Raw genomic sequence first — 27,703 nt, forward strand, 5'->3', positions numbered from 1 at the left:
GCCACTGTAGTGGACCTTTCCGACTTAAAATAACTCAGAAATGAACTCTGACTCCTGACGGCCTACAAGTAACGTTCGTTCAAAAAAATTCGTCGTTAAGTAGGGTTATGACCTCTGATAGCACACCCAACTCTGATTTTTTCTGAATGAAGTGATGTATCAATGAAAAAATTTTGGTTTTTGACTGCACCATATTCTCATATTCTCAGGGTTGCCATATCCAGAAAGCTGAAACCAGGCTTCATCAGGAAAAAAATTGATTCAGGTTATCAATGAATTAGTTAAGAAACCACTGGCACAAGGTCATCCTACGAGGGTAATCAACATCTTCAACACATCGCGAAACAATACAGGGTGACAAATGTGACAGTTTGAAAACTTGCCAGGCGACAAGGATGTTTTCAAAGAAAAAGCCGGAACAAGTGAATTTTTAAAGGGAGAGGGACATATTTTGAGCAAAATTGTAAGCCAAAATCTCCTAAAACCTAGGTGTAGGGGCTATCACCCTTAAATTCTTCATAGGGAATAGAGGGTGAGCTAAACCTCAATTGGAAGACGATATGTCACTTTACATAATACTATTTTCTTCCAATTGAGGTATAGCTCACCCCCTATTCCCTATTAAGAATTTAGGAATGATAGCCCCTACACCTAGGGTTGAGGAGATTTTGTCTTACAATTCTGATCAAAATATGTCCCCCTCCGAATAAAAATTGACCTGTTCCGGCATTTTCTCTGAAAACATCCTTGTCGCGACAAAAATTGGCCTGGCAAGTTTTTAAATTGTAACCCTGTATTCTAGAAAGATTGATAATCTACAGCAACTTTGGAAAGCTCGTTCCTCTAGACGCTGAAAAATTTAGAACATTTTCACTCGCTTTCTATTTTCTCCCCATTTCTGAAGTAGGATCCAATAATAAATGCTTGCTGATAATTTTAATACAACAATCCAGAACGCTAACTTGGCATACTAAGCCGGACGATAGTTTACCTGGAAAATGTTATGGCAAAAGCTGTAAGAGAAATACTTTTGACACATAGTATCTTCCAAAATTCCATAGCCTATTTGACGACAAATATTCTTCAATGCAGGTTAGTGAAAAATCCCAATGATAACAAATAACGCAATGATTGAACCATGACAACGTAGGATTAGGTTAGGAGATTTCAGAAAAAATTATTATCTTTGAAATCTTCAAGTGCAAGAAACGCACTAACCACTCGATGGACTTCAACTCACAACTCTTCTGGAACTCTGTGTTATCCAAGCATAATCCGAAGCAAGCAGACCACAGGAGGATAATCCCGGCACAATTCCACGACACACCGAATTTCTCACTCGGGCCACAGGACAGCAACGAGATGAAACCCATATTTTCACTCTGAAACACCCTTAACCCATCCCAGTCCCGCACGGTCCAGAAATTCGAATTTTCGCGCTGCCTCAGTGCCGAAACGCAACGAAACCATAACGCTCATTCTACGCACGTGTGACTCAGCTACGGTCTCCCGAGATTCTGAATTCCGATCGTGGAGACGGGAGCGTTTCTCGTATTTTGCCTCGCTCCTACTAACTTTTTACTCTAGTTATTTTTATTTATAACCATTTAAATAGGAGTAAGTATTCGCGTCTATTCTTGGAAGTTGTAAGTCTCCCGTTCCTTACACTCCACTTGCATTATTCGCATAGTTCAGTGTTGAAGTGATGGAGGTTGATGGAATATCGACAGATGCGATTGAATCTCTGGTTATGCACGTGTTCCCGATCCCTCAGTCGATTACGGATTTGATTTATTTTGCCTTACGGATCGTCCAAACAAGGATCGTGAGATGATAAACAAAGTGAAAGACATTCACGGTAACAGCGTTTTCAATAAATCAACAGTTTGATCCTCGCTGATTGGAAACTGATACGTTGATACGTCCCTAAGTATTAAGAGCAGACTCACCAAAGAAGTATTTGCCACACCAACCAAATCATCCTCCCAAAACGTAAACCATACTACAATTTTTATTATAGTTTATCACACCAGGTCCGTGAGAGTTGCTCTTTCAGAAAATGTAACACATGTCCATCTACGGTTACCTTTATTGAGAGATAAACGATTCAAAAGCTGACCTTCGAAAAATCCTGAAAATGATGGGTTCAGTTAAAAAATCGTCAAGACCGAGCGGTTCATTCTAGATGGATGAAATTATCAGGATTTATTACTAGAAGAGTTGCTCTTTCAGAATATGTATCACATTTCCATCTACGGTTACTCTTATTGAGAGATAAACTATAAACGACTCGACAGCTGACCTTCAAAAAATCCTGAAAATGATGGGTTCAGTTAAAAAATCGTCAAGACCGAGCGGTTCATTCTAGATGGATGAAATTATCAGGATTTATTACTAGAAGAGTTGATCTTTCAGAATATGTATCACATTTCCATCTACGGTTAATTTTATTGAGAGATAAACTATAAACGACTCGAAAGCTGACCTTCGAAAAATCCTGAAAAAGATGGGTTCAGTTAAAAAATTGTCAAGACCGAGCGGTTGATTCTAGATGGATGAAATTCTCAGATTTAATACTAGAAGAGTTGCTCTTTCAGAATATGTATCACATTTCCATCTACGGTTACTTTTATTGAGAGATAAACTATAAACGACTCGAAAGCTGACCTTCAAAAAATCCTGAAAATGATGGGTTCAGTTAAAAAATCGTCAAGACCGAGCGGTTCATTCTAGATGGATGAAATTATCAGGATTTATTAATAGAAGAGTTGCTCTTTCAGAATATGTATCACATTTCCATCTACGGTTACTTTTATTGAGAGATAAACTATAAACGACTCGAAAGCTGACCTTCAAAAAATCCTGAAAATGATGGGTTCAGTTAAAAAATCGTCAAGACCGAGCGGTTCATTCTAGATGGATGAAATTATCAGGATTTATTACTAGAAGAGTTGCTCTTTCAGAATATGTATCACATTTCCATCTACGGTTACTTTTATTGAGAGATAAACTATAAACGACTCGAAAGCTGACCTTCAAAAAATCCTGAAAATGATGGGTTCAGTTAAAAAATCGTCAAGACCGAGCGGTTCATTCTAGATGGATGAAATTATCAGGATTTATTAATAGAAGAGTTGCTCTTTCAGAATATGTATCACATTTCCATCTACGGTTACTTTTATTGAGAGATAAACTATAAACGACTCGAAAGCTGACCTTCAAAAAATCCTGAAAATGATGGGTTCAGTTAAAAAATCGTCAAGACCGAGCGGTTCATTCTAGATGGATGAAATTATCAGGATTTATTACTAGAAGAGTTGCTCTTTCAGAATATGTATCACATTTCCATCTACGGTTACTTTTATTGAGAGATAAACTATAAACGACTCGAAAGCTGACCTTCAAAAAATCCTGAAAATGATGGGTTCAGTTAAAAATTCGTCAAGGCCTTACGGTTGCACCTAGATGGATTAAATTTTCAGATTTATTACTAGAAGTGTTGCTCTTTCAGAATATGTATCACATTTCCATCTACGGTTACTTTTATTGAGAGATAAATGACTGGAAAGCCTAGATACCACCTAACTCGAAAGATGAAAAATGGCAAAATTAAAACTTTCATTTTCTGATAAACAGTGTTAGATATCCGATGTTTGGTTAGCAAATATAGGTTTTCGAACACGCTTAATCTATTACGAGCAATTTCGAAAGCCTATTTCCCTTAGTATAAATTTTCATCTTGGAAATGGCAATTTTCAAAAAAAATCTGCGATTTCTCCTGTTATATTCGTCTGATCGAATTGGGGTTTCCGGTTATTATAATACACGGTATTGAAATATTTGAAAGCGAGTACGGGATTTTCCTCTGTTATTGATTTGTGATTAATCCTAATCCAAATTCCATTCCGCGATCATTTCAAAAGTTACAAAGGGGTAGGACCTATACAATAAACAGGAATAACTCGAAATTGGCAAGTGTAATAAAATTCCGACCGTGGTGTAATAAATTGTTATAAAAACGTAACAAATTATACTATGCTTCCGATTTTGGCAGGCTAATTTGGCTGGTGTAGCTTAGTATCGCATATTGGACACCCAATCGAATGTTAACATGACTTTGAATGGAATAATATTCCGAAGGATTACAGAGCTTTTTGGGCTTATTCTCTATTCAGGACGATCAGGAAGATGTCATGACCACCTACCCTTAATCTCTAGTAAAATTAATCTGTTATTGGAGCCATTTTGTACTTTTCCACAGAGATTTTGGCGTGAATATTCTACATTCACTAATAAGGGCCGATTTTCAATTCGAGTTATAATCAAAATCGTTCCTCATTAAAATTCAGAGGCGCCTAGAAACATTATTTTTTCAATTCCCACATGATTCATCGCCTGCACCTTCCTAGAAAACTAATTCTAGCGATTCCCATCTAAACGGTAATTAAACATAATTTCGACATGCATCAGTCTTGTACGAGATGGAGACGAGCGAAAGGCTCTTGGAAACTGTTAAAATGGGACGTAATACTTTCATTAGTTAAAACAATATGTGTTCCTAGAATTTTTTAGGACGCGTTTGTCATCATCTGATTCTTATAAAAGCCGCCATGAAGTTCCCACAACGTGTACTTGTCGACACCAGGACCAGGACCACCATACCAATATGACAAATAAAAAAATTCCACAGATGCTCCAGGGGCGTACCTTCAAGCAGATGTAGGTGCAGATGATATGCCGAAAGAGAAATGGAACATGTGTGAATTTGAGGGGTCACAGTGATAGCCTGTTGGTTCAATGAAATCGAGCGAAAAGTCGTGGAACTCTATACCTATGAAATTGTTTGGTATTCGAAAAGCGATGAGGGTTCGGTAGTCAAGCCAGCAGAAATCATTCGGTCTACTTTTCATATCACTCGCGGAAACGACTGAATAATGAATGTTTTGGCAAATGTTGTAGCTGAGTAGGAGTAGAAGTTAGATCGTATGACAAAATTTAACGCTAGAGGATGCTGATCAGGACCGACTTCCGAAGCATTTTTTCAGAATTCGAAGCCCATGAAGGTACTGAAAAGTAATCACAAATCTTCTCTTTTTTCCTATTACATATACATCCTGTATGTGGAAAATTGGTTCAGAAAGGGGCCCAATAATGAGAATCTTCATCCTCTGGGTCCCTGCACAGCTCTGAGCGACCCTGTGCTGAATACTTAATGAATTTTGAAAGTCGAAATTTGTATCTTTCCCAAAAACAACAGTCTTATGTATTTATCAGCACAAGGAACTAAAATGAAAACTTTTTATTCTTTCAGTGACGTTTCGGAAATTTTATTTATTATCTAAATAAAATTTAGATTCTTCATTGAATTTCAAAGTTTATTCGGAAAGTTTACGTTTAAAATTAAACTCAAGGAACAATATACTTCACAAATTAGCTTGTCCTTCATAGGTTGCTGATGCCATCACACTTCATACGGCATCTTTGGCCATATATACCAGATTCTAGAAGTGCCAGACTGAAATCTCTTAAGCCTTTATGGACTGATGATTTTCATTATTGGAATAATAGTCACAAAGAATTTTGGCATTCAGAATGGAATTCGCGTAATCTCTTCAATAAAGGTTTGATTATTTATCCTTCAAAAAAATCCCTAGATTTGAGCTTCCTAGAAAAATTTTGTGTACGCTGAATCGACTTAGGACTGATGGTCATGATGGTTGGTGTAATAGCATACTCTTTAGATGGAATGCTGTTGACAGATGTGAGTGTGGCGCAGAAGAAGAGACTACTTGGTAAAGAGTTCCAGAAAATATAAATTCAAGGGTGGTTTCGGAGGAGTTCATTCGGTGACCGATTCTTTTTTGAGATGGGTTACAAATTTCAAAATTATAATATTTAATGGGAAATATAAAATTCAATAGGTACCCCTCTCGTTATTTCTTTTTTTTTCAGATTATTCTCTTTTCGTCAACTATCATGCTCTGAAGAGGGGTGAAGAAGTTTTTGGATTTTGTTCCTATGAAGAAGATGTCCTTCAATATAATAATGTCAGTTTATTCCTTACCCAAATTCATAATCATTACATTTATAGACAGGGAGTTTTTCTGAGGTTTTTTGTCTATGTATCACACGAGGATATGTATTGTATGCTACCCCGTTATCATATTTCCTCTTCTTACACTGAGATTTGGAAGGAAGAACAGGTTCTAGGATCTGCCTCTTGTTGCCATTTCTTTACAACCTCTTCATTGTTTCTGGATTGTAAAAGTTTGTATCACTTCATTTCAAAAGAATATACAGGGTGTTTTCAGAGATTCCGCTTTTTTTTTGACAAAAGGTAGAACTCATCAAAATAAGTCGTTTCGCCACAAATTGTCTATACAAAATATCCAAGATAGCTGAGATACAACCCCTAGAAATTCGACAAATTTCATTGAATTTCAAGTACGGGACTGTGGAAGGTGCCCCTGCTTCGAAACAAAACATAAATATAAGGCTGGACAATGAATGGTTCATTACCAAGTTTATCGGATTAGATGCATCAGGTCACTTGAGGGAAAAATAATTTTTGTATTGTGCAATTTAGGGTGAAAAAAATGTAGAAAATCGAGGCAGTTTCTTGAAAGTGCCTATGTTAGTTATGTTGAAAAAGTGCTATGATGTCTCCCCATTTCAACCCATTTTTACGACGATTGTTGAAATCTTCGAACAAGAAGATTGTGATGCCTATTGTGAAAAAATTCGTGAATAATTTAGACGAATTTTATTGGTGAGATTTTGAACTATTTTTTACACTTGTGCCCTAAGTCTCTTCTGTCAGTTAGTATGGAAATGAGCCATTTCATAAAATCGTGTAATAAGTTACTAAAAAATAATGACAACAATTCGGCAATCCCAAGTTTCCATTTTCATTACCACGTGAATATCGAACGAGCCAATATCCTAAAGGAAACCACATGGTCGAATCAGGAGATAAGTCTTTTCCCACTGCTTTGCGATAATTCAGCTAACAAACGATCTGGGGTCGTATAAGAATATATTTCAGTAATCATTTTCAATTTTTTTCTCAAATTTGTAATTTTGGAAGTTTTGTATAGGTGATTTTTGATGAAACGCTTCATTTCGACTAGTTCTACCTTCTGTTAAAAAAAGCGACACCTTCAAGAAGAAATATTTATTTTATTCCAGATTTATGTTATGTTTATTAGATATTAGTTGAGCCAGGTGATGAAGTTGTGCTTAATTTGAGGTGAACATCAAAATTTTGTCCCCGTCTCAGATTACAGCGTTCCGCCACTGCTAAGAGGCACTTTTTTCAGCATCGTCATAAAATTAATTTTCCCGTATCACTCAGGAACATTTCCCCATACTCTTCGGATTGAACATACATCAAGAGTTCCTCCCATTCGGAACTAATGCCTTGCCAGACGATCAGCTGCGTATATCAATCTATTATGAACGGCAAAAGTTCACGGCTCTCAAAGCTGGCCTCTCTCATTTTCCTGAATTATTTCGGGAAAGTTTGGCGGTTTGGAAGGCGCGTTTGCACTTTATTGAAAAAGAAGCAGCGATGTTCAAGATTTACGGCTTCCCTTTAACGTAAATCTCGAACTTGTTGGCCTGTAAGGCTAGAGTTTTTAACAGATAAGCTCATTTGTCATTGATATCTATACGTGCCACGGTCGTTGGCAATCAAACGCCGAGCCAATCTCGCAAATTTTCCAATATTTTATTCCGGACGCATTCTTATTACCTCGGCTAAACGAAAAAAACCGTCGACGATTTATTGTATTGAATTTCCTATTGTTCATGTTGTACGGGGAGCGACAGAAAACTCCGCAGATTCGAGGCGATTCGACTTTTAGAACCTTCAATTTTGAAAACCATCCGTTGTGGCATTCATTGTCGCCACTTTAGTTAGTAGAACTGGTGATTCTAGAAAGGTACTTGCATAGGTCCATAAGGAATCACATTGGCTGAGACTGTATAACCAACCCTGAAAAATATATTCAACTTGAAAGCATTTCTCACTTCCCCAAAGGCCTTGTTCAGATTTGATTACTAGTTCAGTCTAGTATCCAGTAATTTTGTAGCTAAAACACCCGATACGACTCGACTAAATATAGTGTTCACACTATAAAATACTTGCTACTCGACTGAACTACTAGCCTAGTCTGCACAAGGCTTAGGGAAAATTTGGATTTATTCAACTGAGTTGAAATAATAAGATCATTTGTGGTGGTAAACATAGATTAATCTATGGTGGCAAATACCTAATGACTTATAGAGTTCCAAAAGTAGAGGTCGACAGGTTCGTAATATTTTCAAGCACTTGTCTTGATTTCAAGACGAGAAGTAATTTCAGAATTTCAAGACAAGTCGAGAACACAAGAAATCTTGAAATATCTTGTCTAACTATAACATATTTCAACATGAAATACCTATTTCTTTTATTGAACACATTTTCTGCTAGAAAAATGTAAATTGAAAATAATTATGATAATCTTGTTGAATCTTCAATTCGAATATAGTTTTGCTATTTTTACTTTCAGGTTTATAAAAACATGCTATTTTGGCTTATTTATTATTTTCGCCGTTAGTTATGTACACCTGAATTTCGAAAGAATAACAGAATTACTTTCTGTCAGTATTGCCACTAGTATCCACCACTATCTTGCATTGGTGAATGCTGCTGCTTTTTTCGTTTACTGCAGCTTTCGCGGTTTCAAATTCAAATTTCATTTTCACTCGCATTAGTCGCTTTTGTTTCATTGAACATTTTATATTTTTACTAAAACTTAACGTTTCTCTCTATTGCTTCTGTCTGTGAATATTCTGAGTCAAAATCGTAGCCAAATGGCTGCTGTTCTGTTTATTCAAGAGTCAATGTCACTTATGGTAAAATAACACTACCACTTTGTGAAAATCCAGAATAGGTATAGAAAGCAGTTGCAATTCAGTTCAATGCCGATTGGCCGATTGACAGATCTGGGACCGTTAGCAGTGGCGTATCGACAGATAATAAAAATAGGTAAAGTAAAAAAGAAGATAACTTAAAATTACTTCAACTTTTGTAGCCGAACGTTGTTATTATTTAAATTGCACTGCCTGATTATATGATAGTTACGCCAATGCGCGCTTGTGTGACGTGGCGTATGGAGATACCAAAGGCAGCCGAGTATTTTTTATCTGTTTTGGTAATCATAACCTCACTCAACTAAAAGGGGTAAATAGTGCAACTGCGCAACGTCATTTTGGGTATGTCAGAAAACAAATAAATATCGGGAAACCGATATTACAGTGCCTTCCCAAAAGTGTAGAGTAGGTATATAAAACATAAAACGCATATTGCGACTTATAATTGTGATGGCGTTTACTTGATGATAGAAATTCATAATACAATAATTAAATGAAACGCATATAAAGAGTGAGTTTTCAAAAAGTTGCATTCGCATATCTCAAAAGATATAAGAAGTACGTAAAATATCAGTACAGAGAGAAATGTAATGGCACCTTTAGGCACTCACCCGTATACCCTCTGCAATCTAGCCAACCCCGAACAATATTCTATAAGGAGCCCCTTTTTGCGATACATATATCGTTTAAAGCCCGTTTGTAACAGCCGAGAATTCTCTGGAGAATTCTCTACCAAATTTTGGTAAGAAAACGGTAGAGATTATTTTGTATGCAACTGAACAGAGAATTCTACCGAAAGTGCGTATGTAACGGTAAAGAATTCACGGCGCATGAAATCTCGAGTAAATCTTCTAGAGAATTCTCGGCTGTTGCAAACGGGCTTAAGACTTAAGAGCTCGTAAAGCTTCAGAATGATAAAAAGCAAAGCTGTGAAAAATATTTCAAATTTCGATTATTATTTTCCATCAACCAAATTTTCTATCAGTGTGGTAATCTTCTTGACGAATGCACCCTGTATATGGCATTTCAGCTCTGATAGATCCTATTTCCATACCGTTTTTCTTCGGTCGACGTTTTTACCGCATAATGGACGGTCTTCCAGAAACTTTGCCGGAGCATAGCTACAAGCCTAGGTTCTCCCTGTTCCTGTTTTCACATTTGCCGTTTGAACGGGAGATTTATTACTAAAAAATTCAGGACTTCGACGTCTCCCCTATGCAAATTACCGGACTCTAGAGACGTTCTTCAGTATCCACAAAGAGAGAGAAATACTTCGGAACTTTTACTTTTTTCCAATTATGGCATGCTTGAAGTGAAAATCTACTATTTATTGGTGAAAAAAGCACCTATAATGTTGCCAGCTTCAAGTTCTTTTGCTGAAATTAATAAACACGAACTACATCTCACAATCAAAAACACATTGTAGCAAAATTTCCTCGATTTCACTTCGAAGCATTAATAAATCTTATTCAAATACTCTTCAGGGAAAAAAATTGATCCAAGTATAAATGCTGTGGAAGCAGGGGGAGAACAAGTAATATATGCACAATTTCATGAGGCATATTCTCATCATAAAGATCCAGAAAATGTTTGGGTATTCGTCTTCCGAGAAATATCCACAATACAACTGAAATCTTACCCCGATTTGACACGTTCGTGAGAAATGAAGCTATCTCGAAGGCAAAAGATATTCTGATTGCTATTTCCGTTGTTTTGTTTTGCTCAAAACACCTGCGACTTAAATTCGAACAGTAGAATAGTAAGAAAATTGTCTTCTGAATTGAAAGGTTTCCTTTCTAGTTAACGTAAGTATCTGTATCCGACTTTGATAGATAATTCTGTGAGAAGTATATAGAACAGAGGGAAGAAAACAAGGACTTCGTATTGATGAAAAATATATCGAAATGTTCATTTTATACTACTCAACTACTCCACCATAATTTTCACTCAACTTCCATCGGGAACAAAATATTGGAATAAAAATATAGTCATTATTTACCCAGTACTTAACGATAATGTATAGTTAGCTAATACTCAAGAAAATAAAGTTACTGTTCGAATAAATAAAAATAAGCCATAACATACGTGCATGTTGTATAGGTACTCCTCCTATACTAAAACACCAAGTTCTCGCAATATTCACTTTTTTTACGTTCGAGAAACGAATGACAAAACTTCCGCTATACGGGTTTTCAAAGGTGAAATGTGAAGAATTGAGATACGGTATTTAGATTCAGACATCAGTCTGAACTCTGAACTCTCACATCGCTTTGAATTTCATACAAAAATCTTTTTTACTGTAATGAATATATTGTGTGTTTAGTCTGTTAACTGAACAGCATTTACAGGAGGTTATAGTTGTCTGTTTTAATTGAAATAAAAGTGCAGCTAAAATATATATCGAATGCTTGTGGGAGTTTATGGTGACAATGTTCCAAATGAAAAATCATGTAGGGAATGCTTTGAGAAGACAATAAGCCCCTTTCTGGAGTCTGGACAGACAAAAACACGAAGCAAGCAACAAATAGTTTCGTACAATTAAAATCCAAGGGAATCATTAAAAATCAAGGAAAATGAACTGAACAGTGAGACGTTGAAAGGCCTCATCTCGCAAAATTCGAAAAAAAAATATTTAGAAACGCTCAAGTGAAACAATTTACTGTACCCTCTGTATTCTCCAGACATGCCACTTCTGAATACTGTTTGCTCCGCAGATCACTGGCAGATCGCCACAAAACACAAAAGTGGAAACACCCTGTATATTTTAAAGTGGTCTAGTTGGTACATATATTCAACCAAGATTGGGGTGAATCAGTTGAAACAACCTCTATTTCGATTGTGTAATCAAAACGTTCGTGGTAAATTATTCAGGATAGTATGGATGCGAACTGCTTCAAGGAGAATGCAATTATTTCTAATTCTGCTTCCCATTTTTCGACTGAAACGAATGTTGGTCTCATAAGGCAATTCGAGGTAAAGCTGGACACTGACGGCTTTTCCAGTGCAGTTATTACTAATTAGGTTCAGTCTGGGCTTGGCGTAGTCCCGCTAATGAAACTGAATATGCTTGTTTCAGAACCAGATTCGCATTTGTTAACTCTTTTGTTTGGTATTTCACGTACAGAGGGATTCGAATTCCCTGGGAACGGATCGATGTGTACTTTGAATAATGGAAGCAAGAAGCAATATTATACAGGGTGGGCCATCCATAACTTTCCACCCCGAATTTTGAGCTTTGGGATGGAATAACAAAAAAACGCTCAGACAGGTCGAATTTTGTTGAAAGGGGGGCGAATAAGGGTGTTCAAATGAGTTTGATATCACTACCTACTAGCCGCAACCCCTAACAGCTCTCATTTTTGAATAGGGAAAAGGGGTCGAGCAGCACTTTTTTGGAAAGGCAATTCAATTTCCTGCATGAGTGTATTTTTTTTCATCGCTTTTTTATTATACAGAGTGACGCAGTATTCCATCAATAACTTTCACACGCCGAATTTGGATCTTTGAGATGGAAAAATCGCTCGGATGGGTCAAAAAATGAATTCGATATCACTACCCCTCTAGCCGCTACCCTAACAGCAATTATTAGCAGCAATTATTTTTGAATAGAGATAATAGGTCGTAAATTGTGCGCTTTCGTTTAAATTGTAATAATTGCTGTTAGGGTAGCGGCTAGAGGGGTAGTGATATCGAATTCATTTTTTGACCCATCCGAGCGATTTTTCCATCTCAAAGATCCAAATTCGGCGTGTGAAAGTTATTGATGGAATACTGAGTCACTCTGTATAATAATAAAGCGATGAAAAAAAATACTCATGCAGGAAATTGAATTGTCTTTCCAACAAGGTGCTGCTCGACCTCTTTTCCCTATTCAAAAATGAGAGCTGTTAGGGGTTGCGGCTAGAGGGGTAGTGATATCAAACTCATTTGAATACCCTTATCTGTCCCCCTTTCAACAAAATTTGACCTGTCCGAGCGTTCCATCCAAAAGCTCAAAATTCGGGGTGGAAAGTTATGGATGGCAACCCTGTATACAGGGTGAGTCTTTGACTCGTACAAATATTTTAACAGTGGATTCTTGAGGTCAAAAGAATAACTTTTTTCCTATACCATTATTTCCGATTCGGCCCTGATAAAAAGATATACCCATTTTAAGTTATGAAGAGCTGTTCCACCCCTGGCAAAACAAAATAACCTTCAGAATTACTAGCTAAATCTGTGACACTACGCATCTGTGGATCTCTTAAACAGCCAAAGTACCCAATTTTTCAAAGTTCACAGATATTTTTTGCTTTTTGAACATCAAATTACTCGAAACACTTTTTTCCCATACTATTCAGCCCTGATAATTAGATATACTATTTTTAATTTTCATAATGAGCTGTGCTACCCCTGGAAAAATAAAATTACCTTCAGAATTACTAGCTAAATCTGTGACACACATCTGTGGATCTTTAATACTGTGCTGCATTCAGCCAAAATACCCAAGTTTTCCAATTTCACAGATATGTACTATCATTGAGTATTAAACCCACTCAATGATACTATTTAATTTTTGAATATCGAATTATTCAAAAACGGCGCATTATACGAGAAAATATGAATATTAAGAATATTGAAGGCACCCCCGAAGGGGTGTCTAGTTCCTACATTTCTCTAGTTTGTATACAGAAATTCGTCTCACCCAAAGGGTTATAAATTTTCCTTATAACTGCAGTTCTCGCACATCAACACATATCCATTTATCATTCGGCTAGTGGACAAGCATGAAAACAGACTATTTACGTGGATATTACTCCAGATATATTCATGCCAGCCCAAAATTTTATTAAGCGAATATGATTTCCGTTCACGCAGTTTTGAACATGGGTGCTATTTATTGTTATTGTCCGGCCGTTTCTTCCGCCCTTCTGGCTTTTATTGTTATTGTTCCTGATTCTTGCTCCACTCCTTATTTGTGTCATACTGCATCGTCCGAATAAAGAATTGGTATTTTCAAGCGCGTACAATGGAATTTTTTTCCAAAAGGGTGGTTCAAGTCAATTTTTATCTGCTTTCTCATACCTACATAGCGCAAATAATGAATGAATGAACAGAATGAATACAAACAAGAAATGAAAATGAAAATTATGTTACGTCTCAAAAGATAGAACCTTGAAATTTTCGTGTTCAACCATGTCTACCTAAATGAGACGCCCATGAACACCCTCCTTTAGAGTTTTCTCATTTTTTCTTCATGTCAGGGTCAGTGTATAAAAACATCAATGTTGTCCTTATAAAATTAACATTCTTCTCATGAAGAGATTAACTCTTCAATATAAGCGAAAAGATTGAATATCAATTTCACAAAAGCTCATTTTGGACGTAGTGGTGTCATCTAGGAGCTTCCTTCTTAATAAATCTGTATGGAGAAACAGAAGAAAACTGTAACTGAATCCACAGCCACTACAATCACTGGATCTACCGTCACTGTAACTATATCTACAGTCTCTGTAACTAGATCTACAGTCACTGTAACTCTAACAGTCTAAACAGTCATTGACATTGACTCTTATGAACAGCGTCTTCATCATCTTCATTTTCATTATTGATGATGAATTCATTCAAATAAAACTAAAGTAACTCTTCTTTCGCGTCACTCTAAATCGTCAAAAAAATCATGTTGGCTACAGTGTTTAGTGCCTTCTTATCACATCTGTCATCTGTCAACATCAAAAGCTAGGTGCCAAGTTGTCAATGCAATCTTGCCGAAAATCCAGTAACCTTCTCCACGAAGGTGTGCGTGTCATGTTTTTAGTTGTCAAACTTAAAAATGTCTCAAGCCGGTACCAAAAAATCGTCTGTTCCAAAACTAAATAGCAAGACGGGCATAAGTAGTCTACTTATATTTGTAATATTACTGCTAGCATGGATTGCCGGCTTTTCGTCCCGTTTATTTGCAGTCATCAGATTCGAAAGTATAATACATGAATTTGACCCTTGGTAAAAAAAAAGAAGCTGTTCTCACTATGAATTGAGTATATGAAAAAGAATAATTTTGCAGGTTTAATTATAGAGCAACTGCCTACATGGTAAAACATGGGTTTTATAATTTTTTGAATTGGTTTGATGAGAGAGCATGGTACCCCTTAGGTCGAATAGTTGGGGGTACTGTGTACCCCGGTCTGATGATAACTTCGGGTAGTATACACTATGTATTACATTTATTGCACATAAATGTACATATAAGAGATATTTGTGTATTCTTAGCACCAATATTCAGGTTGGTATTTTCAGCTTATCTTTAATATTGAGAGGTATTGATTAAGTATTTACTCATTGATATCATCCAGAAAATAGTCTTATGAACAGCATTACTGATATACTTCAATTAATTTGAATGGTTAAAACTTTTGGAATCACCAAGGTTTCTAAATTCCAGAATGAAATCAACTCTGTACTCGACATTAAATGAAAAAACTTCCCCCTATCTTATTAAAAATGGAAATCTCAGAAATCTATGAGCTCCTTATTAGAATAATTATATTATCTCTGATGAATATGTTGAATTTATCCTTAAACAATCTAGGCAGATTAAAATATATCCACTAGGTTGTAAAGTGTATGTTTTTCAATATTGAATCTATGTTAATTATAGTGGGCTCACATCAATTTCCACATATTATTTAACCAAAGAATTATGGTCAGCTGGGGCTGGCCTGTTTGCTGCATGTTTTATTGCCATTGTGCCTGGATACATAAGTCGTTCTGTGGCTGGCAGTTATGATAATGAAGGAATTGCGATATTCGCCCTGCAGTTCACCTATTATCTTTGGATCAAAAGTGTAAAAAGTGGATCAGTTTTCTGGGCTGTTGCAGCTGCTCTCTCTTATTTCTATATGGTGCGTAGTTTATTTTCAATATTATATAGGTGTCATGAGCTTAAACCATAATGGAATTATTGAAGTGAACAGTACATATTTGGTAGTCCTTTGGGATCAAGCATAACTCAAAATTAAATCAATCATTCCATTTGAATATGGGCCACTTTAGATCTTTATTAGAACAACTGCATATACTGATTTTTATTGGATGGTGGTCACTTTCCCTGATAAACTTCTCCATCTCTCATTTCTTAGTTTTTATGTAAGGATTATTACACCATTGAAAAAATATAGTCAGCCAACCTCGCAATTTACTTTGCTCACAATAAGCTTGGTTTAAGAGGGATATAATGTTTTCATTCATCATATCAAGCGCTCCCTTACATTTTGAAGAAATCTGAGGTCATAATTTCATTATTCATAAAAAAAGTTTTATGGAATTTCGACTCTCTTGTGCTCTTTTGCTTTGCAATGACATGACTGTTAAAACAAACTCTCTTGAAATTCAAACTAAATTATAATCTATCTAAATGGGTTACTACAAAACGAATTTGTATTGAATCCAGGAGTTCACAAACGCCTTTATATTGATAAAAATAACTGACATCAGTGGATTTGATGTGGACAGGAGGTAATCACCTGATGCATTAACTTGATTCTAGGTTTCTGCATGGGGTGGATATGTCTTCATCATCAACTTGATCCCCCTCCATGTTTTTGTTCTCTTGTTGATGGGAAGATTTTCCAATCGACTTTTCACAAGCTACACAACTTTCTACATTCTCGGTTTGATTTTGTCCATGCAAATTCCGTTTGTTGGTTTTCAACCAATACGTACCAGTGAACATATGGCAGCATTGGGCAAGTATTTCGATATTACTTCCGTGACCTTACATACATAGTTGCAATTATTATAAATCGTTGTTTTTTTTTAGGTGTTTTTGCTCTTCTGTTTGCGGTGGCTACCCTGAAGTACCTGCAAAGTATGATGTCAAAATCAGAATTTAAATCACTGGTTATTTATGGTGGTCTGATTGCTGCTGGATTAGTTTTTGGAAGTGTAGTTTTATTGACATATGCTGGTTACATAGCACCTTGGAGCGGAAGGTAAGTGAATTTCAATTAAAAAAAAAATATATCCAAAACAGATACAAAGAATCTAGACTATTATTAATGTTTCTTCCAGATTTTACTCACTGTGGGACACAGGCTATGCTAAGATCCACATTCCCATCATAGCTTCTGTATCAGAGCATCAGCCTACAACTTGGTTTTCTTTCTTCTTCGACTTGCATGTTTTAGTTGCAACGTTCCCAGCTGGTTTATGGTACTGTATAAAAAACATAAACGATGAGAGGGTGTTTGGTGAGAAAATTGAATTCTGTGGTAGATTGCAAAATTAAAATTAATTAATTAATTTCAGTTGTTTTGTATGCTCTAAGTGCTGTATATTTTGCTGGTGTGATGGTACGTTTGATGTTAACACTAACTCCAGTAGTGTGTATTTTAAGTGGAATAGCATTCAGTGGACTGCTGGAATTATTCTTGAGAGATGAAGAAATAGCCAAGCCTGAAGAAACAGAAACAAGCGAAGAACATGCTACTCCTAAAAATAGGAAATACGATAAGGTAAAGATTTGAGTATGGATATTTCAACCTTTGCCGTTACGCTTTTTCTCATACTTGTCTGACACTCGTTGAATTTTCAGGTTGGGCGCGTACCTAAAATGAAGCACGAGTTGAACAAAGAACCTGATGGTATTGGACCAAACATTAGAACCATTATAAGTGTCGTTATCTTACTTTTACTCATGTTATTCGCCGTCCATTGCACCTGGGTAACAAGCAATGCTTATTCCAGTCCAAGTATAGTGCTAGCATCATACAGCAGCGATGGATCGAGACAAATACTGGACGATTTTAGAGAAGCATACTTCTGGCTTTCTCAGAACACTGCAGATGAAGCAAGAGTCATGAGTTGGTGAGTTAACTGAATTTAATTCATTCCATTGCGTATTATGACATAGTTCATTGAAGTTTTCTTCATATTTTGACTTCAAGAATAACCCTCTGAAATATATGAACACTAAATCTGGGTACCCTGTATAAAGGGGATTTTTCCATTAAATTTGCAAGTTCATTTGACTGCACCTTCACACTAATTATTATTTGTTTAGGTGGGATTACGGGTATCAAATAGCAGGCATGGCCAATCGAACAACTCTTGTTGACAATAATACTTGGAACAACAGCCATATCGCTCTTGTGGGTAAAGCAATGTCCTCCAATGAAAGTGCAGCATATACAATTATGACTGCTCTGGATGTTGATTATGTTTTAGTAATCTTCGGAGGTGTCATCGGTTATTCAGGAGATGATATTAATAAGTTTTTATGGATGGTGCGCATTGCTGAAGGAGAACATCCCAAAGATATCAAAGTAAGACTGAAATTGAAATCTTTCAATGCAAATCACATTTATTTACAGATCATACTCAAATTCAAAAAATAATATGTTCATAATTGGAAGCTTCACTTGATTTAACATAACTCCTTAATTTTCCCCTTTTAAATGCTAAATAATACAATAACAGTTTGATTCTAACCGAGATTTTGAATATATCAGAAATCCAAAATTTTTTCCAGGAAAGTAACTATTTCACTTCACAAGGAGAATTTAGGATAGACGCTGAAGGTTCACCAACTTTATTAAACTGCCTGATGTACAAATTGAGCTATTACAGATTTGGGGAATTGAAATTGGATTATAGAACGCCAGCTGGTTTCGATAGAACACGAAACGCGGTAATTGGAAACAAAGATTTTCAACTTACATACTTGGAAGAAGCCTATACAACAGAACATTGGTTGGTCAGAATATATAGGTAAGAATAACATTTCATTCAGGTAAATGAGAAATATCTCAACGAAGTCAATGATGAATTATCATTTTCTTTGCTTAGATGATTTTTTTCATTTACATATCAATTCAAAACATGAATAATTTTCCTTGAAAAAAAATGAAAATTTTGTTGCAGAGTCAAAAAACCAGATGAATTCAACCGGCCTAGGATTCCTGTAGCCAACAGGGTGGTGAAATCTCCTAATTTCGTCTCTAAAAAGAGTACAAAACGTAAACGGGGAACCTTGAAGAATAAACCAGTTATAGTAAAGGGCAAGAAAATTGCCTCCAAAAAATCATAGACTGTGCAAAAATATATAATTTATTGTTGTTAGATGTTTTTTTACTGTCACAGAATATTACAGTTATTTTTGGTCTTTATTGTTGCTCATCATTTCTTCATTGGTTCTCTCTTTAAAATATTTTCAAGATGTGATAAAACGTAAGGCCAATAAAAAATTTTGCACTAACTTGGTTTTCTGTTTCCCACATAGCATGTTCATACTTATAGACCAATTAAATACAATTGTTCACTTCGTATCATCCTAATAATGTGGAAAAGTATCAGACCAGTGAAATCAAATGGACGATGTTGATACTTGGATAAATAACCACAAAGAAGCAATGTTCAATGTGAAATTCTTATTGTGAAAGTGAAATTTCTGGTGATGAAGACTGAATACTTGGTGGATAATTATCTGAACTGTTTCCGTTATCTAGTTGGTTTGTTTTTTCCAACGTTTCAAGACATCTTGACATGCCTTCTTTCAAGATTCAAGATTCGCATTTTTATTCCTGCGTACTGGCAGATTCTGAAATTATTGAAGACGTCATAACGTTAGAAAAACCACACCATAAAGATGATGGAAACAGTCCAAATACTTATCCAGAAAGGGAAATTCATACTTCATGAAATAATCGAAATTATACAAACCTAATATCCAGCCTGACAGTTTTTGAGAATAAATTTACTACTCAGATGCAAAATTGTTACTCAAATAAACTAACCAAAGGGATGTAGAGCAAATAACCAAAAAATTGTCTGCATCCAACAAAAATTCTGAAACATGCACTGTTGGATAGTGAAGGGGTCCAAATAAAGGTCAATCATTCTCTGTAATGCTACGTCGTCCTTTACAAATTTCAGTAACGATCTTAAGATCTACTGCACCCCCCATCAGAGCTCTTTTCGCCGCTAAATCATCTACAGCTGCCCTTCTGTTCCAACGTTTCAACAAAAAATAGAATGGGGCATTAAAAGCAAAAATCCAACACATTTTTTCAAAATGAAATTCAAGGGATTTCGAATGCATGGAGCTAGTTGGGTCGAAATTTGCTATGTATCCTTAGAATTACCCCACTTTACACATAATTATTCACTCAAAATCTTAAATTCAATGTGTTATTAATTTTTGTTTGAAAACGTACTTCTAAATCAAAGGCCTCTTTATTTCAAAAGGTAATTTTTTATTAACATTGTATCTTCTAAGAATATGTACAGACGAATCAGAGAAATGAAAAACTAAATTATTTTACCTCATCCTGAAATCTACACGTTATATACTCATGTATTAAAAATTCATCAATTGAAATTTTCATCTAAACTCGAAGAAAATAACACATCAAAGTATCAACAAAAAGCTGTATCCACATGACATATGGAATATGTATAAAAATACATAAAAAAATTACAATGGGGGTCACTAAGCTATAGTGAATTCTTCAGATGATTTTCATCATTTTTTCTTCATTGTATAGAAAATATACTCTTCATAATGTTAAAAAGTCCAAAAATATACATGGGGCAATGAATGAATTTTTAATAAACTGATAACAAATCGGACACTAAACATAGATTGGTATAAAAATAATATAAATGTCACCAAAGTTCCTTCGAATAAATAAATAAATTACACCTTCTCACATGACTCCTCAGTTTCATCTAATGGAATAACTTACATTGATATTACAAAACCTCAAACACAACACATCTAGCTATCAATCACGTCTCAGAAAATTTATTCATTTCAACACTCATAATGGTTAGTACTCCAGATATTGATGATTTCAGAGTAAATTAATTAAAATGTAGTCATTCAATGGAGAGCCGAAAGATTTTCAATATCCTCTCTAGGGTAGTTTCGAATTGTTGAAAGTTAAGTTTAAATTTCGAATTCAAATGGTGACCTGCAAATCCATTTTTATTCGTCAAGTAGAAATATATTGAACAACATTTATCCCAAAACAAAATTTTTGTATCCAATATTTCCGAATAAAAAACGTTTTTTTATAATAATGGCAGTGATTTGCATTGATAAGATTCAGAACATTTTCAATAGCATGATGAAATTTGTTGAAACAGTTTTTCCTGTGGTAAAAATTAATTGTGTAGAATGTATTTAACTTCATTCCCCCTATTCATTTTCTTAATTGAAGTTCGGAATGAAAGATAATTCATCTACGTTTTGAAATATCCAAAGGAACATAAAGTATAAAATTTGGTTTTTCTGAATCTATCTTATGATATGCCTATATAAGAATAATTGTGGTTGAATAAGAATTTGAAGAACAGTATATTCCAAGAACCAAATATATGATATTGAAAATATCCGCCTGTTCTGTAATTACTTTTTCAATCAATATCAGAAATACCATGATACTTATTTAAGAAATTCTTTATCCCTTTCGAGAGCATTGCTATTTTTTCCGTAACTGGTATATTATTACCTTCACATTTTATTCACTCTATCACCTATTCTTCACCTAATTACATAATTTATTCAGTCTTGGCTAAATTAAAGCTTGAATCAACTTAAGAATTGAAAAAAAAAACATGAAGAAGCTTCCTGAAAATGAAGATCACTTAAAATTCAGATTTCAAATTGGACTAGGGACCTATTCAAATTAACTTTTTACATTATCACTGAAAAATTTTGTTTTATTTACAAATCTGTAGAGCACAAAAATAAAATTCTTCCAAAAAAAAAATAGGAATCAAATTTTCTTCACCAATAAATCATTCCAAAGTATTTCAAGCAAATATTCCATTCTTCATTAAATTTCCAACAAAAAATCAAATTCTCAAATTTGATATCCGTTATAAATTACTATCAAAAGAAAATCTTTCTTCATTGGAAATTAAATAAATCCATTTGAATTAATACCTATGGAGTTTTGGAAATACAAATCTTCTGCAGCCTCTGAACAGAATTGAAGTGTATCTTTGGTGTGAGCATTCTTTTATTGGATATGAAATATTAGCAGAAACATACTTTGAAAATTTCACATAACCAATCGATATTTTTTCATATACCAGTTACATTGCTATTTTATCAATTGTACTATTGAGGTGACGCCGTAGAAATGTTCCGACAATGATTAAGAATGAGAATGAGGTTCAACAGGCAAGAGATAGGAAGAAGTTTGTGCCACCATGCTGTCTCCACACGTTGCGAAACCGTTTACACTGTGAAACATGTCGGGAAGATGAACCAGTTGTTCATCCAAGAAAGAGTCCAAGAGCCCGTGAGTTTGACTCAATTTCTCCAACGATTTCACGTCATTATCTACCTCAGCCAAGGCTTTCTCCAACTCCTCAGCCTCCTCTCGAGTTGGCTGTTCAAATTCGCCGTTTCGATTCACTGTACAGATATATAAACTTATCAGTGAATTTTAATTTCAGAATGAGATGATGCGAAGTCAAATGTAGAAATTGGAGGCATAAAAAGAAGACAAAATCGAAGTCTATAATTTAACTCGACCCATGTTTTTTTTTTAATAATCCCAAGATATCATTGTTCATTATAGAAACACATGCAATTGTGATAATTTTGTTGTACTACAAGTTGAGAAATGAAAAATTGGCAATTTATATTTGAATAAAAAAAAAATGAAAATTTGATTCAATTTTAAAAGTAAGTATTCTCTCGAATATCTACTTCAATTTTTGAGCACTCTATTTTTCAATAGTATTTCTTCTTGCCAGTGTCGAAGAAAATTTCGTTTTTTTTGTAATCTTAGAAATTTATTTCATATTTTAGCTGAATTTAGTCGCAGGCAAACCTCTGCTCAAGAATTAAAAAAGTAAACCGTCTTCTGAAGAACAGGATAAGAAACATTATTAATGAAACATTAAGGATGTACCACATACAAATATTTTTTCCTTTTCACAAAGAAAAAGAACATAGGGAGGTAACATTTTTATTCATTTTTCTCCAGGTAATTTTTTCACACTTTCCTTTTCATGACAATAATACAATTAGATTGAAAATATTCGAATTTTAATTTTCGTCAAGACATGTTTATGTTTATTTGAAGTCTGAAAATTGCGAGAACATTTTGCTCAAGTCATAGGTGAGGTTTGATAAAAAAGAAAATTGTTGAGATGACCTTCAAATTAATTTTGTACCTTACTTTTGCATCTCCACAAGTCAAGCATCAATAATTATTAATAAATGTGACGTTCATAAGTAAAAAAATAAACAATAACATAAATAACAATAGTATAAACACATAATCTAAATATCACTTTGGTATAATTTGCCTAACTCAGCTGTCACTGGTTTAAGATCACATATTTCATTTGCTCCTCTTAAGAACCAACAAACTCACTTCAGAATTATCAAAGTTCCTTTTCTTTCTGATCGATCTTTCTCTATATCACCATTGAACTAAATTTCTTCCAACACTGAATACCCTCAATATGAATTCCAAAAATGATTTTCGAAATACTGAAATTCTGAATTTCTCACTGTATGGCTAATGAGGAAATGCATAACTCTGCTATTGTCTGTTTTATACAATGTTAGATAGGTGAAATTAAAAAAAGGGACATATTCACTTCCGCTTAGAACAACAAAAATTAAATTGTTGAATTATCACTGCTCAATAGAGAATCCTCATCAAAAAAAGATTCAAAATCAAAATCTGCAACTCCTGGAAATAAATTTCAAAGTACTTAAGGAGTACCAATTTGATAATAATTACGTAAGTAATTAAGTCCTTGATCAAAGAAGTGGAATAAAAATCAAATTTATTATTTTGGTATTCATTATTCGAGTTACTAATCAAGTTTCAAATGTTGAAAAACTAGCGGCGTACAGACAAAAAACAACTTACCTGCAAAGAAGTCATTGAACTCATCTACATGAATGGTACTCAAAACTGTACTGATATCCGTTTCCTCTAATATGTGAGAAGCTTGGGCTGTTAAATCATGCTCCAAACCATCTGCTTCATTGAAGCCCAATACTTGATCAACTATGTGCATATCTTCAACAAGTTCCGGGGATTCTGTTTCAATTGTTTCTTGAACTTCTATTTCTGTATAAAATGGAACAATAAGTTTTTGTGTTGACGTGAAATATATAATTGATAATGAAAAATCATTTCAGCTTATTCAGTACCTACCAACTTTTAATAGAATACGAAATTGTATCACAATAAATTTATGTTCTTGTAGAACCTCTGTTTTGAGATAAGCATACACAGTTCCGCATTGTATGCAACGCTCAGAACCCATCAATAGGATTGAGATATGCTTTACTCAGAAAGTAACAACCAATATTCATATCTTCGTATTTAATATTATGAAAAAGTAAAGTAATCTAACAGGTCATTTTATATTCTGCTCAACAATTGTTGGGCATCGCATATAAATTTCTCTTTATTGGTGGCTTTCATTGAGTTATCTGGAATATGTATTATTTTCAGGAAAAACTGGGATAAGTTGTTTTTATTATTTTCTTTTTTACTTCATCAAACTCGGAAATCGATAAAAAACCATGGTGTTTGTTGCTTAACCTGTTTTTTTCTTGTTTAAACGCATAAGTTCGATTCGAATTGACAATGATTGAAGAAAAGGAAGAAATATCGATGCCAAGAAGACTTCTGGAAATATCATTTCAATTGACGATAACGCTGGTCCTTACCGTAATCGCCTGGTTAATAAAATTCTGCAAGCTGATGAAATGGGTGTTTTTAAACTCGCTATCATACACTTTAAGAGTGATTGATGTTTTTGAAGTGTTATTTATCCTTTTGATGCTACCTATACGTTGCCAACGATGCGGAGCTGTGGGCGCTTACCTTATTATTGGGGGTCATAAAACTGCACCAGCGGAAAGAGCTTATAGTGTAATTCAGGCTATTTGCATATTCTATTGGTTCGTTCAATGTTTTGGGAAGGATTCTCACATTTTCAGGTTGGTTGAACTGCTTATTGAGAAAATATTCTAATGCTAGAAGTAGCCTGGATGACACCAGAGGCACTGTCAAATTACATCAGCAGGAAAAAATGCTAATATGAGACCAGAATCTAAGGTGACAAAAATACCATTTGTGATAATTTAATATAATGACCTTTGATTTGACTACTAGATGATAGCAAAATATCCTGACATCAAAATGAGAAACAATTTTCAAAAAATATATACCTTTCATAGGGGACTCTAATATTGCACTTGGGGTGATAACTTCAAGAGGCTTAGCAACCTTTTTCTTTTTTTTATTACGTTTTTGTGGCCTGATCATAGCAGATGGTTTCACTTTTTTACGTAATTTCTTTGGTTTTGCTTCTTGATATAATTTATAGTTATCCTGGAAATAAATACATCGATTATAAACATTTGATGGAGATTCCATCAACTTAATTATATCAATGAATTATGTGAACATCATAATTTCTTCTTGATGAATATTTTAGAAAGAAAATGTTTCCAACTGAAACTTATCTCTATTCATTCCAGTAAGCTTCATTTCAAAGTTCTTAAACACTTTCTTACCCTTTTTCTAGCATGTTCTGGACACAGAGGTAATTCATGGGTGATATCAAAAACGGGGACTGAACATTGGGTGTTATCTGCAAATTTTGCAGTACAAGAACTGAACAAAACTTGTTCTGGGTTATACATTATATGTAATGTACAATATTTTGTGCATGGTAATGCAGGCTGGAAACAATTTTCGATTTCACAAACTCTGGGTGCAACCAGCCTATCATAGCCATTTCGATGAAGTCTCAAATCTTTAACAGAACTTTTTCTACTGTTGGAAAGATCAGACAGTTTATTCGAATGTCCAAGATTACTCCTCATGATCTGATGTAGTTGACGTCTACATTCATGCCTCGTTATTTCTATTCTTTCTTCCCTTGATCTCTTCTCCAAGTTCATCCGCTGAAAAGTTCAGATTAGAATACTAATGATTATTGAATCCTTTAGATTTCTGCAGAACTGAAAATGGTGGTCATAATTGCTGAAGATTATAATGGATAACTGAAAGACAACCATAGATTCACAATGAAAATTAGTTTGCTCTGGAAAAAACATAAGTTTTCACAGTGAGCAAAAATCTGATCATCCCTAAATTGACCCGATTCCTCAACATTCATATGTAACAGAACAATCTTAAAGCTCTATTAATTAACTCATTGTCTCAAATTTTATGTCAAAATATTCTTGAATGAATCTCATTCGGTTCTTGAGATACTTCTAGTGGACATTGTATACATATTACTGAAATGACTAGATAATACACCTTCAAGTAGAGGTATTATCCAATTCGTTTAAAATAAACATGCTATTGTAATTTTGAAAAACTATAAAAAGGTACTACACTCTTCTTAGGTGTAATTTTGTAATCAAAATGTTTATAGGTATTGATAATCAATACGATAAACTGAATGAGTTTAACATATTTTATTGGTATAAATAATGTCCCTTTTACCATTAAAAACATTTAAAAGCTCAATACAGTTACCTCCAGACTTGCACTGAACCAGTTTTTCTGATAATGGTTATGACCATCATCATATCCACTTTCATTGTCTATCCTTTGTAACATTTCATGATGTGTAGCCTTATTAATTTTTGTTTTTGCTGATGTTAAAGCATTATCATAATTTAAACCTACAACAATAACTCGATATATAAATCTTCTTGTTAGAATTAAGGAATACCTACAGTTAAATAATGTTATACTAGTAATAAAAGAGAGACCAAACAGTGTATTCAACTTCAAATAACTACCATCGTTAGATCAAAACTATAAAATTCTTTTCAATATAAAATTAGTATAATTTCAGTGAGAGTAGTAGAATAAAATAAATGATAACTTTAAATAGTTCCCTTCCTGACCTATAATACTGTGGGCAGTTAAATTTCTGTCTAAATCCTCATCAACTATCTCCTCTTTAACCTCAGTTTTAATATTGAATTGAGTTCTACTGCCGTTCTCCATGACAGCATGTTTGATGTGTTTATCCACATGGTGATTTTTAACATTTCTTCTTTGAATTTTGTTTGTTGTTCTATTGTGATTGAGAGAGTTACTAGGTTTTGTTCTGACTGTTCTATCCAATGTGGAGGCAAGATTGCCATTGTATCTAAAATATATCAAATGAAGTATTAAAACCTCTATGAAGAATTTCATAGTAAAAGCAATTACCTTTGATTTGTTTTACTACCCGAACTGAACATCTTATGGTATTAATACATGTTCGTTTCCACCATAGTACATGAATAATTTTATATAAAAAAAAGGATATTATGATTTGAAACACCTGTAAGTAGAGTCCGTTTTGTTGTTATTAATAGACTGAATCAATTAATTAAATTTACCAATCCTTTCAATAAACACTATTCCCATAGGTCATTTAGGTTATGCTTTGATTTTTTTGGTGTTATATTTTATTGAATAGTGAACTTGACCGCTACGATCGAACATAAAAAATATTGTTTATTTTAATCAATCAATACTACATTGAATTAAATTTACTTAAATATTACAATTGAAAATCAACAATGTTTTAAGAGACAAATGACGTTTGAATAAAAATATTAACAATTCTACCAACATAAAGATAGATAAATATAGCACTTGCGCCTACATCATAGATACTTACTTAGACCATGTTTTTCGTTACGTAAAAATTAATATTTTCTGCTGATTGTTTTGCTGCCGATCGTTTTCGCAGCAATTTGAATAAAAATTCAATGAACTGATATAAACATTCATGTTACTTA

The 27,703-nt window shown here is 34.3% G+C and overlaps 3 protein-coding genes across 4 annotated transcripts in view; 1 reads left to right on the plus strand and 2 right to left on the minus strand.

The window, feature by feature from the left end:
* LOC123307757 (hemicentin-1) overlaps positions 1 to 1,893 on the minus strand; it is a 197,167-nt gene extending 195,274 nt beyond the window's left edge. The window contains exon 1 of the mRNA XM_044890186.1: positions 1,241 to 1,893. Coding sequence (XP_044746121.1) covers positions 1,241 to 1,373 — 133 coding nt within the window. The 5' untranslated portion in view covers positions 1,374 to 1,893. The remainder of the gene's footprint in view (positions 1 to 1,240) is intronic.
* Positions 1,894 to 14,646: 12,753 nt separating this feature from the next.
* On the plus strand, positions 14,647 to 19,150 carry LOC123307697 (dolichyl-diphosphooligosaccharide--protein glycosyltransferase subunit STT3B). Its single transcript, XM_044890103.1, has 11 exons — positions 14,647 to 14,898; positions 14,960 to 15,178; positions 15,554 to 15,797; positions 16,442 to 16,640; positions 16,715 to 16,886; positions 16,966 to 17,144; positions 17,203 to 17,408; positions 17,489 to 17,760; positions 17,957 to 18,218; positions 18,425 to 18,663; positions 18,817 to 19,150. The coding sequence occupies exons 1-11, from the start codon at positions 14,729 to 14,731 to the stop codon at positions 18,980 to 18,982; spliced, it is 2,328 nt and encodes a 775-aa protein (XP_044746038.1). The 5' UTR covers positions 14,647 to 14,728; the 3' UTR covers positions 18,983 to 19,150.
* Positions 19,151 to 20,126: 976 nt separating this feature from the next.
* LOC123307350 (INO80 complex subunit D) lies at positions 20,127 to 27,519 on the minus strand. Of its 2 annotated transcripts, none has more exons than XM_044889627.1 (8): positions 27,299 to 27,519; positions 27,126 to 27,240; positions 26,816 to 27,063; positions 26,439 to 26,587; positions 25,463 to 25,855; positions 25,115 to 25,277; positions 23,799 to 24,002; positions 20,127 to 22,321 (listed from the first exon to the last, which is right to left on the minus strand). In XM_044889627.1, exons 2-8 carry the CDS (start codon positions 27,155 to 27,157, stop codon positions 22,059 to 22,061), a joined length of 1,452 nt encoding a protein of 483 aa, XP_044745562.1. In that variant the 5' UTR covers positions 27,158 to 27,240; positions 27,299 to 27,519; the 3' UTR covers positions 20,127 to 22,058. The 2 variants fall into 2 exon arrangements, with proteins under 2 accessions (XP_044745562.1, XP_044745563.1); XM_044889628.1 differs by lacking the exon at positions 20,127 to 22,321 and adding an exon at positions 23,376 to 23,615.
* Between the last annotated feature and the right edge of the window lie 184 nt (positions 27,520 to 27,703).

This window comes from Coccinella septempunctata, chromosome 2 (assembly GCF_907165205.1).
Source record: "Coccinella septempunctata chromosome 2, icCocSept1.1, whole genome shotgun sequence".
Taxonomy (NCBI): domain Eukaryota; kingdom Metazoa; phylum Arthropoda; class Insecta; order Coleoptera; family Coccinellidae; genus Coccinella; species Coccinella septempunctata.